We start from the raw sequence: 15,870 nt of genomic DNA, 5'->3' as shown, positions 1-15,870 counted from the left end.
ATTGCCCCAGGTACAAATAAGTACCTGTATACAATATGTACGTCGCATTGAGCCTGCCATGAGTGGGAAAGCGCGGGGTACAAATGTAACAAAAAATAAAATGCAGCAGATAGATCGAGAAGGATGAGAATAGAATAGAGCTCTTTGGATCTGGCCAGGAACAGGTCATTGGAGACTTTAGCAAGCGCTGTTTCGGGTGAATGAAGGGGGCGAAAGCCAGATTGAAGTGGATCAAGATAGCTTGAGATGAAAGAAAGTCAAGGCAACGGCGGTGAAAAAACACGTTCAAGTATCTTGGATAGGAAAGGAAGGAGGGAGATGAGGCAATAGTTGGAAGGACAGGTAGGGTCCAATGAAGGTTTTTTTAAGGAGTGGTGTGACTACGGCATGTTTGAAGGATTCAGGAACAGTTGCAGTGGAAAGTGAAAGATTGAAGATGAAAGGGATGACAGTAGGAGAGATAGTGTTAAGTAGATGGGTGGGAATAGGATCAGAGGAACAGGTAGTTTCGAGGAGGAAAGAAGGTGTGTAGTTTCGTCTTCAGAGGATTTATTGTCCCCCCAGGTCTGAAGGAAAGCGATTGAGATGGGATTTGATATACTGAATTTCTGTGGTTACAATCACATAATATATTCAGGTACTTATTTTGTACCAGGGGCAATGGAGGGTTAAGTGACTTGCCCAGAGTCACAAGGAGTTGCAGTGGGAATTGAACTCAGTTCCCCAGGATCAAAGTCCACTGCACTAACCACTAGGCTACTCCTCCACTCATTCCACCAATAAGAGCCAACCTCATCAGTGATGTCACAATGGCTTGATTGCCCGATACTTGGCTCACTTCTGGTATTGTGATGTCATAAGGGAAAGGGGGAAAGGGAAATTGGACTTGATATACTGCCTTTCTGAGGTTTTTGCAACTACATTCAAAGTGGTTTACATATATTCAGGTACTTATTTCGTACCAGGGGCAATGGAAGGTTAAGTGACTTGCCCAGAGTCACAAGGAGCTGCAGTGGGAATCGAACCCAGTTCCCCAGAATCAGAGTCCGCTGCGCTAACCAATAGGCTACTCCTCCACTGAAGGGCAATGTTTTTATGTACCATCTGTGTGACTTATCTGTTTAGCAGAGACCTGGGGCCATTAATGTGGAATGTGATAGCAGTAGAATCACACCCTTAATAAGCCCCACTGTGACATTTTGGAAGTTGTTAAAGGCACAGGTATATGAACAAGCTTTCAATGACCATTTGAATCATTTAAGAGAGATCACATACTCTATATAGGTTGAAGAATAGGGCATTGCATAGACTTGTCAAAGCGGTTTATAACATATGAGTATTATTAATGACAATGTATTTTGTAGCAGCCAAATAAGATTTTTTGCAGTTTGTTTGGAATTGTTATGCTATATGTTTGTTGTTGTAACTGATCTTGTCATTGCTTTTTATTGATTTTAATTTTGTATGTAAAGCTCACTTTTTGTTTTTTAGATAAAATGGGCCATACGTTTTATAAATAAAATAAAAGAAATAAATTATACAAATCCTTTGAAATATAAAGACAAGAAATGAGAACTAAAAGGGTAATTTTATAGACAGAACAAAAATGCCCATTACTCTCCAGGCCAAAGTTGGGAATTACTGCTTTAGGACCCCCCCCCCCCCCACCCACCCCAACCGAACCCTCAGCAGAATCTTGGCTGTTTCCAAAATTGTCCAGGCTGTACTTTTAGGTCGTGGCAGAGGCTCAGATCGTCTGTTCGTCCAGTACGCAGGTGACATAGCAGTGGTGGTTTTACAGGCGTCCCTACAAACCCTTGTACATGACCTTTGTGGTAAAAATACCAGAACTTCTGGAAAAGGCCATCGTCATCCAAGAATCTCTGTATGAGATTGTCCCAGGCTTCGGGGAAGGCAGTCTCCATGTTGAAGGCTTCTCGGGCCCTGTACAATCGCTCCCAGACTGGCTGGTCTTGTGGGTTGGCGTTGGCCTTGGTCAGATTCAGGATGAAAGTCTCATGGTCCAACACCATGTGAGAGCTCCCTGGGTAATTTCCATCAATCTGGAAAACTCGGTATCCTGGGGAGACAGAAATTCAAAGACAGGTATGAACCTTGTGGAAACGGAAGTGAGATATTTGTATACAGGAATGTGATGACTTGCCAAAGATTCAGTACAGGAGCTTAAATGGATCGGTAAGGATTAAATACAAAATTCCTATTATGAGTATTGCTGAAAATGAGCTATCAAATTCTTAAAAGATGCTTAAACTACTATTAATCATTTCTATAGGGCTACTAGATGTACTTTCTCCAGCCCTAGATGGTTCACAATCTAAGTTTTTTTGGTACCTGAGGCAATGGAGGGTTAAGTGACTTGCCCAAGGTCACAATGAGCTGCAGTGAGACTTGAACCCAGGTTGCCAGAATCAAAGCCCACTGCACTAACCATTAGGCTACTCCTCCACTCCAACTATGACATTGTAAGCCCTATGTTCAGGGATGCGATGACCGCAAAAATATAAAGCTCAATTACAGCTTTTACTGTTGTCAGCATGGAATATACAGATAACGCAGTCACTGAGTTGGTGCTATCCATTCAGTAGGTCTAAACTACACATATAAATGATCTGTTTAGTGGCTGAATATTTTTCATCTGCCCTTGTCCTGTCCTCAGGCCTAGACCTTTCTTATATTAATAGCATCAGACCATTCAGTCAGGTATGATATTATCCATACAACTGTTGGAAATATACTGATAGTGAAAGTTATGGCTATTGATGAATGTTTTATTTCTTTTGGAATATCAACTAGAGAGATGCATTTGGTTGAAATGACAACACTACCCCCAGAACGGAGCCACTGATGTAGAGAATTGTAGGTGGTGGACACAGGAGGGTTCAAGCCAGAGAAGCACTGAAAGTGCTGGCCAGTCTCTCCTCATCCCCAAACTTAGCTCATCCCCACAGATGCACCTTTATCACATTCTCTCTCCCCCCCCCACCTACTTAAGAGTCCAATTATACCACATTCTCTCTATTCCTTCCAGTCCAGCCTGCCCTATGTTGTCCCAAATTGTATCTGTGATGTTGTGCCTGCGGCACGCACTGAAAAAGCAAGCCCAAGGAACAGGTGATGCTCCTTGGTGAGTTGCTTGGGGCGACTGTACTATAGCTCATTCGGAATATCTTTTTCTTTAGAACATAAACATTGCCATACTGGAACAGACCGAAAGTCAATCAAGTCCAGTATCCTGTATCCAACATTGGCCATTCCAGGTCACAAGTACCTGGTACAAATCCCAAAAGAGTAAAACAGATTTTATGCTGCCTTATCCTAGAACTAAGCAGTGGAATTTTCCCAAGTCCATCTTAATAATGTCATATGGTTCTTTTTCTTTTAGGAATTATCCAAACCATTTTTTAAAACCCTGCCAAGCTAACTGCTTTTTCCACCTTCTCTGGCAATGAATCCCACAGTTTGCTTACACATTGAATGAAGAAATATTTTCTCTGATTTATTTTAAGGGCCCTGTTTACTAAGCAGTGCTAAGGGCGTGCGAGCAATTTTAGCGTTTGCTAAGTACTAAAGACACCCATAGGAATATAGAGGTGTCACTAGTGTTTAGCCGTACTAATTTTAGGTGCGTGCTAAAAACGCTTGTGCATCTAGTGAACAAGGCCCTAAATTTACTACTACTTAGCTTCATTAAGTGCCCCCCCCCCAGTCCTTGTATTTTTGGAAAGAGTAAACGATTCTCTTCTTCCCATTCCATTCCACTGTGTATTTTATAGACCTCTATATCCCCTCAGCCATCTCTTCTCCAAGCTGAAGAGCCCTAGACACTTTAGCTTGAGTGGAGGAGTAGCCTAATGGTTATTGCAGTGACCTCAGAACATGGTGAACTCAGTTCAAGTCCCACTGTAGCTCCTTGTGACACTGGGTAAGTCACTTAACCTCCATTGCCCCAAGTACAAATAAGTACCTGGAAATACTATGTAAACTGCTTTGAATGTAGTTGCAAAAACCACAGAAAGGCATCAAGTCCCATTTCCCTATTTGAGATTTTGTTGCTGCTATTTGAGATTCTAGAGGGAATGTTGTTAGTGGAGGAGTAGCCTAGTGGTTAGTGCAGTGGACATTGATCCTGGGGAACTGAGTTCAATTCCCACTGCAGCTCCTTGTGACTCTGGGCAAGTCACTTAACCCTCCATTGCCCCTGGTACAAAATATACCTGAATATAATATGTAAACCACTTTAATTATAACCACAGAAAGTTGGTATATCAAATCCCATCCTCTCCGTTCCCTTCCTTTCCCTATAGGGAAGTCATCCCATCCCCTCAGGAGTGAGCGACCTGCCGTTTTGAGTGGACCCTGAGTTAACCCTTGTGGGCCCTTCCCATCCCCTTACATACATACAGTTTGTCTTTAAACTTTCCCTGTGCCCCTGCTATCATCATTTTTCTCCCCCCTCCCACTCTCTCCCACCCCCCTGCCCAGCATCTTGCTCCTCTTCCTCCCCCCCCCCCCTCCCCACCTGGCATCTGCTCCCTCTCCCTTCTGGTCTACCTCTCAGCCATCAGCGGCAGCGATTCCAGTAAGCAACCTGCGCCAGCCCTGCAGGCTTCCTTCTACCGCATCCCCACCAGTAAAGAAAAATGAAATGACATCATCATGGGTGGGATGCGGTTAGAAGCAAGCCCGCAGGGCTGGCGCCGGTTGCTTACTGGAATCACTGCCACTGATGGCTCAGAGGTAGATGGGGGGGGGGGGGAATTTATTTGTTTGAAAAGCTTATTATACCACCTATAACTAGGTGGTTTCCATAAAAACATTCATGTTCAACCACAAATACAAAACATTACTCAATATCAAACAGCAGACATGCATAATTACCAAAACAAAGAAGGGTTCAAAGAGAGAGGTAGGCAGCTGTCACCCTTCTCTGTACTTTTTCTAATTAAGCAAACCATGTGGCAGCAAGATCATGAAATGACCATTCTGACTTTGAGGCCACAGCCCTACCTAAAAAATAGGGTGAGCTTTCTTATATTACATCTTCTTTGTCACCCAGAACTCCATTTCACCCAGCCCGACCTTACATGGCTCATTGTTGAACTGTTATTCTATTAGGCCCAAATATTCTTCAATTCATGACACATTAATTGATTGCAAACTTACATTTTATGTTTGACCAGTACCTGGCTGAGAGATGGAGAAGAGGCCGTTTCCCCCAGTATCTCCCTGCAAACTACTCAGCTTTTTCTGCATGAAGAACTATCGAAGGGTTGGCCTCGCCTTGCCTTCATTCAGCTTAACTCTATTACAGTTAATGAGGTGCCTTAAATTTCCGCCAGGCAATGAGAAGCCAATGTAATTGTTTCAGGATAGGAGAAATATGACTATAACGTTAGCCACCTGCAATCAATCTACCTGCAAAGCTCAAAGAAATTTATTCGGCAATACTATAAGATGTCTCCCAAGTGTTTCATCTCGCCATCACAACCATCAAAGGTAAATACCGGGGGGAAATGAACATTGGTCTTTCCTGACAAAACAATATCTGTTTTTTTTTACTCATATTTAGGTTCAATTTATTAGCTTTCAACCAAGATTTCATTGAATTCAGACATAATCTGAGAAACGCAAATGTCTCATATCTTTTCTTTTATAGAAACCCCCCCCTGTATATCATCAGCATATAATCTGCAATAAACACCCAAAAAGGCAATATAAATATTGAAAAGCAATGCAGAAAATGAGGAACCTTGTGGCACCCCCTGAAGAAGCCTCAGAATTCAGTGTAACTCCCAAATTTGTCTTGTAACATCCTATCTTCTATTAATGCATGAGCATAGATCATTTGACTCTCAACGCTGTGGACTCTAAAGTTTGTAACTTAATAGTTTTAACATCATCTTCGTTAACTGGTGATTTGGGATTCGCTCCTTGTGCAGACACACTTGCTAGTTATTTTTCTCAAAATATAACTAAGACAAGAACTCAAATACCACCTAATTTAGATACAATTATTGAATTGTCTATTACAAATATTTCAGATAAGTCGTTCAGTCCCGCAGACAGACTTTGGTCATCTTTTTCAGAAGTTGATAGCACCAAAATTAACATAGCAACATAGTAAGTGACTTGAATGGTCCATCCGGTCTGCCCAACAGTCACCTTCATTATCAATTCAAGATTAAATCAACAATGAACGTGATAGTATATACTTGATCATGGTCTTTCTTTTGTTGTTTCTGGGACATAGACCGTAGAAGTCCACCCGGCTCTGTCCTTATGCTCCAACTACTGGAGTTGCTGTCAAAGCCAACTCCAGCCTATCGGAATTTGTCTTGTCATTTGTGGGACACAGACCGTATAAGTCTACCCGGCACTGTCCTCACCTTACGAATTACTGGAGTTTCTGTCGATTCTCTCTACAGCCCATTCCAGACTGCTATATGCGGGACTCAGACCGTACGAGCCAGCCCAGCACCGACCCTAGTTGATGCAGCCAAAGTTGCCATCTAAGGACCACTTGACATTCAAACATATATGCAACCCTTTACGTTTTGGTTTTGTACCATTCAATTTCTAATTAGAGATCCTCTGTGTTCATCCCACACCATTTTGAATTCCAGCATAGTTTTTTTTCTCCACCACCTCCTTCGGGAGGTCGTTCTAGGCATCAACCACCCTCTCCACAGGCGCCCCGTATAAGAGGCTTGGGGAGGCTAAGCCTCCCCAGCCCAATCATCGACTTCCGCTTGTGGTGCAGCTCACCCTCCCGCCCCGCGCATTTTCATCTTTTATTTCCGTGGCAGCAACGTCAATGAAGAAAAAGACTACAGGCTCGCCGCCAGCTTCTCCCTTCTCTCTGCACACAGTGTCCCGCTCTCGCGGAAACAGGAAATGCATCACCGCAGAAGGCGGGACACTGTGTGCAGAGAGAAGAGAAGCTGGCGGCGAGCCTGTAGTCTTTTTCTTCATTGACGTCGCTGCCACGGAGCGTATGGAGGTAAGCTCCGCCCCCTTTAGCCTCCCCAAACAGTTGGGCTACCGACCGTCTATGACCCTCTCCATGAAAAAGAATGTTCTCACATTACTCCTAAGTCTACCACCTTGCAACCTCAATTCATGTCCTCTAGCTTTACCACTTTCCCTTCTCTGGAAAATATTTGTTTCTATATTAATACCTTTCAAGTATTTAAACTTCTGTATCTCCTCTAGGGTATACATATTCAGGTCTTCCAGTCTCTTCTCATATGTCTTTTGGCACAATCCCCATATTATTCGGACCGCTTCAAGTCTTCTTACACCTTTAGCAAGATACGGCCTCCAAAACTGTACAATACTCCAGGTGGGGCCTCACCAATGACTTGTAAAAGGGGCATCAACATCTTCTTTTTTTCTCCTTAGAAGTAATCATCTTCCTCCTGCTGCTTGATGGTTATCTACATTTCTTAATGACAAATCTCCAGCACAAATAATTGATTGGCTTACTTCTTTTCAAAACCTACTTCTAATAAATAGTCATTTTCCTGCTGAACTGGGCAACATTATCTTGTCTTCAGTTCTGAAAAAAAGTAAATTTAGACTGTGATTAACCAGGAAACTTCAGGCCTATAGCCAGTATTCCTCTATTGTCGAAAATATCTGAAGCAATTGCAGAAGAGTTTTTAGCCAATTAAAATTAACATCAGGACATCTCATGACCATCTTGCAGTTCTGAGCAAACATTACAATGCCAGAACAAATATCCGGGAGATACATTGCAAATAAGCACGAACAGTCAAAACATAAGATACATATTTTTTAAAAAGAAAATTTTTGACTCTCTTTCTAAATAAAAGATAGAAAGGAGAAGTAGAGAATGTATCTGCAAGATCTTTCTTTAATCTGGCAGCCTGGACAGCTAGGGTTTTCTCAAAGGCTAACAGTCTCCTTTTACCCTTAGCAGACAGAAATGTAAAAACATTTGCATTGTCACATTGTCTAGATCTTAAAGTGTAAAATGAAAATGATAGAGAAAGTAACTAGGAAGAATTTAAAAAAAGAAACAGGCCAGTTTATAAAGAATTCTGGCCCTGACTGGAAGCCAGTGAAGTCTAACGTAATAGTTGGAAATACTATCATATTTAGAAAGGCCAACAATTAACCTTATCGTCAGGTTTTGCACGGTCTGGAGTTTTCTCAAAGCCCCCTTTGTGCTGCCTGTGACAGTTGCAATAGTCCAAGTAAGACAGCAATATAGCATACATTAAATGTCCAAATTGTTCAGTATCAAAACAATTACGGATAATGCGCAGATTTCTCATTAAGAAGAAATGTTTTTACGAAAGTGGCAAGTTGTATGTCCATCGAAATGGTTCTATCGACTTGAATGCCTAATATCTTCACAGCTGAGGAGATCTTACATTCAGATTGCTTGATAATAATAGACTTAGGAATGTGTTCAGATTTATTATTAAAAAATCAAAATGTAGTTTATGAGCAAAGTTTATCAGATACTGCCTCTGGGATGAAGGCTGATGGTCCCTGTGAACTCACCAGGGTTCAGGTTGATGTAAGTGGTCACACTTGGCGACAGGAAGGCTACAGACACAGGGCGAGTCAGGGTCTCTTCGTCATAGAACATCTCAAACTCATCCAAGTGTGTATGTGCAAAGAACTGGGCAGAGATGGTGCTCTCGTACCTGGGACCATCAAAAAACAGAGATATAAAAGTGAATAAGACCAAAGGTAGAACAATAGGCCGAGGCCAATGTGATAAAGAAAGGATTAACCCCCCCCCCCCCCCCCCCCCAAAAAAAAAAAAAAAAAAAAAAAACCAGAGCTCCTCTCCTGCCACTCTTTTCCAGTCTCAGGTTTGGCTCAGGTTATCCCTTTCTCCACCCTTCTATAACTTCCACATGGCTCCCTGTTCTCCATACCCCCTTTTCTTCATATCCCATAATGGTTTTTACACCTCTGCCTTCCTCCATAAAGCCTATACAGTGTATCACCCCCTCACTTCCCCCCCTCACCCCTCCTCTTCCTTCACACTCCGTTCAGTATATCTCTCTTCTTCTTTCTCTATAACCCCTCTAAAGTATATTACCAACCCCTTCCTCCATAAACCCCTGTACAGTGTATCAGCCCCTGACATCCTCCACACCCCATTGAGTTTATCACTCCTCCCCTTAGCCCTGTAGAGTATATCACCCTCCCCTCTCTCCACGTCCCAAATATAAATGTAGCTAATAAGCTAAGTAGTTGTCATGTTAATAATGCGTTTACAATGGAGCTCTATGGAATGATAATTAAGGAATTAGTTATGTATATATCTGGAGGGGAGAGATGACAAGAGTAATTGCAATATCTCAAAGTCATCAATGGACATTAAAGAATGCTCTGGAGAAGTGTTTTCCACCTGTAGTCTAGCAGACCATCAAAGGGCAACAAAGCAATGTACAGCTCCTGAGCAAAGCAGCAGGCTACCCTCACTTCTGAGGAGCTCCACCTTAAGGTTGCTGCCTGATCCCATCTTGCCATGCCAAACTTGGAAGATGGCAACCTCAAGGAGCCCAAATTCATACAGAGAAGAATTGGAGAATGGTACAGCCAATTGCTGCCATGAGGAGTGCAAATCTTCATGGACAGGAGGTGGGGATGATCACCAGAACCAGGAAGGACAACTGGCATAGATAGGAGGTTGGAAGAGCACAGCAGATCACTGTCATATGAGTCTGAAGCAGTGTTGAGAAGAGGAAGGGGCTGTGCTGCCTCCAGCAGCTTCATGAACTGCTGCTCCATGTAATTGAAGAAGGTAAGCAGGGTAAGAACCTTGAGAAGCATTGCTGCTTGTGCTCTGGCAACTATGCAGTGTACAAAGCTAAAAATATAATAGAAAAAGATAAGGAGCTGCATTTAATAACAGGAAAGAGATACAATCACTCAAGCAAGAGCAGAAACATACAGAGAGAGAGAGAGAGAGAACAAAAATTATCTCTATATATAAAGGCACCCACCAATGTTCTAAATGAAGCCTCCAGCCGGAAGTGTGAAGGGGGAGAGATATCCGGTTTTCCCCATGAGTGTCTGCCCCGCCCTCGCTCTCTCTGTAACACAAACAGTCAAGGAAAACATAGCAAAGCACGAAATCAAATCGCTCTCTCTGTAACAGTGAAGGACTCAGAGGGGGGAGGGGAGAGAGGGCAGAAGCCCTCACTATGTAACACAAACACAGCACAGCAGGAAACTTAAACACTGAGGACTCGACTCCAAGGGGGGAGGGGACAGAGAGAACAGACAGCACAGGGGAAGGGAGAGAGGGGCAGGGACACACACACTCCCACAGGCACACAGAGAAAACCTTGCTAGCCCCCGTTTCATTTGCATCAGAAATGGGGCTTTTTTACTACTGTATATATATTGACCCTACACTCTGGCTGAAACCCTTGGTCAACCTACTCTCCAAAGACTTGCCTGAATAGCCAAGCTTTCAAATTTGCTCTGAAACTCTTGAGAGACAACAGCTGCGCTGAGTGAGCAGTATGGTCACGAGGGGGGTGGGGGTAGGAGTGCATGAGGGAAATCATTCAGGGAGGACCTTGAAGGGAAGAGGGAAGGAAGGAGTTAAGAAAGACCTGTGAGCTGAGGGTAGGAGGGAAGGACAAGAGAAGGGACCATGCTGGGAGAAGAGCCAGGGCTGGTACTAAAGAAGGGACTAGGGGAAGGAGTTATGAAAAGGAGGCGCCATGGGGAGAAGACAGGTGGGAGAAAGCCAAGGAAGGGGTTGCAGGAGAAAAGGACAAGGGTGGGAAGAACAAGGAGGAAGGGAAAGCATGCAGGAAGCAGACATGGAGAAAGAGCAGGAGGCAAAGGAGTGGAAAAGTGCCACAGACAGAGAAAAGGTAGTTGAAAAAGGAGTAAGGAAGGGACTTGAGGGTACGTCAGGCAGGGTAGGAGGGCAGGTACTCAGGGAAGGGACTGAAGGTAGGATAAGCAGGACAGGAGGGAATGTACTCCAGAAAGGAAGAAAAGGATAGAGCAGGAGGGCAGGTGCTCAGGAAGGGAGAGAGGTATATAAAATAATGAGTGGAGTGGAACAAGTGGATGTGAAGCGTCTGTTCACGCTTTCCAAAAATACTAGGACTAGGGGGCATGCGATGAAACTACAGTGTAGTAATTTAAAAACAAATCGGAGAAAAGTTTTCTTCACCCAACGCGTAATTAAACTCAGGAATTTGTTGCCGGAGAACGTGGTGAAGGCGGTTAGCTTGGCAGAGTTTAAAAAGGGTTAGTCGGTTTTCCTAAAGGGACAAGTCCATAAACCGCTACTAAGTGGACTTGGGCAAAATCCACAATTCCAGGAATAATATGGTATAGAATGTTTTGTACGTTGGAAAGCTTGCCAGGTGCCCTTGGCCTGGAATGGCCGCTTGTCGTGGATAGGATGCTGGGCTCGATGGACCATTGGTCTTTTCCCAGTGTGGCATTACTTATGTACTTATGTATATAAGACATAAGCGTTTGCCATACTGGGACAGACCAAAGGTCCATCAAGCCCAGTATCCTGTTTCAAACATTGGCCAAACCAGGTCACAAATACCTGGCAAGATCCCAAATGAGTAAAACTGATTTTATGCTGCTTAGCCCTAAAAATAAGCAGTGGGGTTTCCCAAGTACTGTTAATAATGGTTTATGGACTTTTTCTTTTAGGAAAATTATCCTAATCTTTTAAAACTCTGCTAGGCTAGCGGCTTTTACTACATTCTCTGGCAACAAATTTGAGTTTAATTGCACATTGAGTGAAGGATATTTTCTCCAATTTGTTTTAAATTTACTACTTAGTAGGTACTCAGGAAATTAGCCAGGTACTGTAGGAGGGCAGGTACTCATGAAGGGAGCACGGGCAAGGAATGTAGGATATTCAGCAAATCACTAAAACCAACCTGTTCAAAAGGCATACCCCATCGACCCAACTTAAGTGCCTAAACTCCGCAACACAATGAAACCAAAGCTTGTAATAGACTATACATAACTCTTCCTCTCTATGATTCCCAATGTGTCTCTAACACACGATCCTTATCCGGCCACAGCAACTCCATGTATTTGTTTCTCTACCGAGATGGCGAACACCTCCTCGGTACAATGTAAGCCACATTGAGCCTGCAAATAGGTGGAAAATGTGGATATAAATGTAACAATAATAAAAAGAGACTGCTGGTTGGATAAAAAGAGAGAACATAGTGGAGAAAGGAAGGGTTAAACAAGAGAGGGTGAATAGTGGAGTGAAGCGGGATAAAAAGAAGACTAGTCTGGTAGAGCTGCATAGAAAAGTGGGCGAGAGACTATGGGGGGGGGGGAGCTCAGAAGCTCTGAAAGAAGTGGACATTTCTCTGGTAAGTGAACCTTATTTTGCTTTGTGCTTTGGGAACTTAAAGATTGGGGTTTAAGGGAGGAATTGTAGGTTAGTGATAGCAGAATAAAAATATTTCAAAAACAACTTTATCAACTAGTCTCCTACACTTTCCCCACTAGTTTTAAAACTTGAACTCTGTACCACAGATAGCCTCTAGCAGACACAGAAGGACCTAGTTCAGTCCTTAGGGAGGGGAGAGAGAGAGAGAAAAGCAACATTATTAACCCACTTTCCATAGTGTACAATCCTTTTCCACAGTTTTAAACTGAAACTTTCTCTAGAAGTAGAAACTTAACTTTTTGGGGATCTTGCCAGGTATTTGTGACCCGGATTGGCCACTGTTGGAATCAGGATGCTGGGGCTTGAAGGACCTTTGGTCTGTCCCAGTATGGCAACACTTATGTACTTGGGATTCTGAATGGAATCTTGCTACTCTCTGGGGTTCTACATGGAATGTGCTACTCTGGGATTCCAGAATCTTGTTATTCTTTGAGGTTTCCGCCAGGTACTTGTGACCTGGATTGGCCACTGTTGGAGAAAGGATTGCTGGGGCTTGAAGGACCTTTGGTCTGTCCCAGTATGGCAATACTTATGTACTTGTACTTATGTAAGAGTATTAAAAAGAATAGTAGCAAGGCTCACACTATCCTAAAAGAAAATTATTTCCTGTTCTTTGCCTGCTGGAGAGGTAGCACTGCTACTGTAGTCAATTAGGTGTTAATTAAGGTGTGAGGAAGTAGAACGGTTGCTAAGGTTACTAAGGGCAATCTGATTACTGGGCTAGCTTCAAAGGGTTTGTTGAAGCAGTCTCCTTAAAATCCAAACTATATAGGCCCAGATGCATCAACCATACGTAAAAAAATGGTAAAATGTTAAACTCCTTAACGAATTTGAAAAAAACGAGCGTGGACAAAAAAAAACAAGTCGCACATGTTCGGTGCGGTATTGAAAAGTACAATGTATCAAAGATTCGTAATCTCCGTCGGTAATCGGCCCCTAAATCATGCGCAGAGCAGCCAAGCATTGAGTGGAGGAGTAGCCTAGTGGTTAGTGCAGTGGACTTTGATCCTGGGGAACTGGGTTTTATTCCCACTGCAACTCCTTGTGACTGTGGGCAAGTCCACTTAACCTTCCATTGCCCCTGGTGCAAAATAAGTACCTGAACATATGTAAACCGTTTTGAATGTAGTTGAAAAAAAACCTTAGAAAGGCGGTATATCAAGTCCCATTTCCTTTCCCCTTCACACACAGGTGAGAGGCGCTCCACGGCCATTAAGGCGGAGGGGGGAAGTGGCGGCAAACGAACTCAGGGGGGCGGTGGCAATGGGCCGGAGGATGGTGGGAGGGCGAGCAGTGGTGGGAGACGGAGAGAAGAGCGAGACAGGAAGGGAGGGGGCCCGGGCTGCAAAAGTTTTATTATTTCAGTTTTTATTTTAATACGGGCGGAAGCGGGGAACAGTGGCGATCTCGGGGGGGGGGGGGGGGGGGGCAAGGCAGTCTATACAGGACGCTTCTGACAAGCGCCTTTGCCCCCTCCCGATCCTTTTTTGAGGTATGTTTAGTTTTGTAGTGATGCAGGGGGAAGCGGAAAAGCCACGTGTTTTAGTTTGTATCTCACTTTCTTTTTAAACTGCCGGCTTGGATTTTTATGGTGCAGGGTGCAGGGGGCAGTGGGGAGATGACAGCTCAGGCCTTAATGACAGGTCTGAGCTCACGTAAAATTTTGGACGGTAAATGATTCATTGCATCGTCAGTATGATTAGTGCAATCCGAATTGTCTCGTTTGCATATCGTTTTCGTTAGCTGCTAGCATTGTCGAAAATGGCCTTTGATGCATGCTACAGTTGAAAATTTCTTCGTTAAGGGTCAGTAAAGGGTCGTTAAAAGGGTCGTTAAGGTTTAGTGCATCTGGTCCCACTTACTTTCTTTCTGAGAAGTTCGGAAGAAGAGGACATTTCTCTGGTAAGAGAACATTTATTTTAACCTGTGCTTTGAGAAATTAAAGATTGGAGATTGAAGGAGGAATTGTAGGTTATTGATAGGCAGAATAATAAAAGCAAACTTTATCAACTAGTCTCTATACTCTTTTCCTTCTCCCTGGTCTTAAAACTTGAACTTTGTGGCCCACAGCATAAACAGTCTCTAGTAGGCACAGCAGGACCTAGTTTAGTCTTCATCCCACCCACCCTCCCCAACAAAAGGACTGATGGGTTGCAGCTTGGGGTTAGATATTAGATAGAAGGGCTTAGGAACAGAGAGACTGAGGATGAGAGTTGGGGAGAAGATGGAAGAGAGAGACTGAGGGGAGAGAAAAGGAACCCATCTTCTCCAATACTGGGGAGTGTTGAGCTCATTGTAAATGTTGTTGTTTTTGTACCCTGCGCTTTCCCACTCATAGCCAGGCTCAATGCGGCTTACATGGGGCAATGGAGGGGTTAAGTGACTGCCCAGAGTCACAAGGAGCTGCCTGTGCCTGGAAGTGGGAATTGAACTCAGTTCCTCAGTTCCTCAGGACCAAAGGTCCACCACCCTAACCACTAGGCCACTACTCCTCCACTGTTGCTACTATTGAGGATTCTACATGGAATGTTGCTATGCCACTAGAAGTCGACCCTTGCAGATCACCAATGTGTGCCGCACAGACGTCAGAACTCACAGAAACAGAAGCCTGCGCAGCCTTCTACATGAATGTTTGCTAGTGGAATAGCAACATTCCATGTAGAATCTCCATAGTACGCAACATTCCATGTAGAATCTCCAACAGTAGCAACATTCCTGTGTAATCTCCAATAGTATCTATTTATTTTTGTTACATTTGTACCCTGCGCGCTTTCCCACTCAAGGCAGGCTCAATGCGGCTTACATGGGGCAATGGAGGGTTAAGTGACTTGCCCAGAGTCACAAGGAGCTGCCTGTGCCTGAAGTGGGAATCAAACTCAGTTCCTCAATTCCCCAGGACCAAAGTCCACCACCCTAACCACTAGGCCACTCCTCCACTGTTGCTACTATTTGAGATTCTACATGGAATGTTGCTATTCCACTAGCAACATTCCATGTAGAAGTCGGCCCTTGCAGATCACCAATGTGGCCGCACAGGCTTCTGCTTCTGTGAGTCTGATGTCCTGCATGTAAGTGCAGGACGTCAGACTCACAGAAACAGAAGCCTGCGCAGCCTTCTACATGGAAAGTTGCTAGTGGAATAGCAACATTCCATGTAGAATCTCCAATATATCTATTTTATTTTTGTTACAATTGTACCCTGCGCTTTCCCACTCATGGCAGGCTCAATGCGGCTTACATGGGGCAATGGAGGGTTAAGTGACTTGCCCAGAGTCACAAGGAGCTGCCTGTGCCTGAAGTGGGAATCAAACTCAGTTCCTCAGGACCAAAGTCCACACCCTAACCACCAGGCCACTCCTAGTGGGACCTTTCCTCTCTATGGCCCAGATGCACTAAACCTT

General features: G+C 43.8%; 1 protein-coding gene across 2 annotated transcripts in view; it reads right to left on the bottom strand.

The window, feature by feature from the left end:
• Window positions 1-1,679: 1,679 nt before the first annotated feature.
• The window catches only part of LOC115468277 (sphingomyelin phosphodiesterase-like), a 71,210-nt gene continuing 57,019 nt past the window's right edge, over window positions 1,680-15,870 (bottom strand). For both annotated transcript variants that reach the window (XM_030199867.1, XM_030199866.1), the window contains 2 exons: window positions 8,554-8,699; window positions 1,680-2,080 (listed from right to left, as the gene is read on the bottom strand). In XM_030199867.1, the coding sequence (XP_030055727.1) occupies window positions 1,686-2,080; window positions 8,554-8,699 (541 nt within the window). In that variant the 3' untranslated portion in view covers window positions 1,680-1,685. The remainder of the gene's footprint in view (window positions 2,081-8,553; window positions 8,700-15,870) is intronic.

The sequence above is a fragment of the Microcaecilia unicolor genome, chromosome 4 (assembly GCF_901765095.1).
Source record: "Microcaecilia unicolor chromosome 4, aMicUni1.1, whole genome shotgun sequence".
In the NCBI taxonomy this organism is placed as follows: domain Eukaryota; kingdom Metazoa; phylum Chordata; class Amphibia; order Gymnophiona; family Siphonopidae; genus Microcaecilia; species Microcaecilia unicolor.
This window is presented reverse-complemented; position numbering and strand designations above follow the sequence as displayed.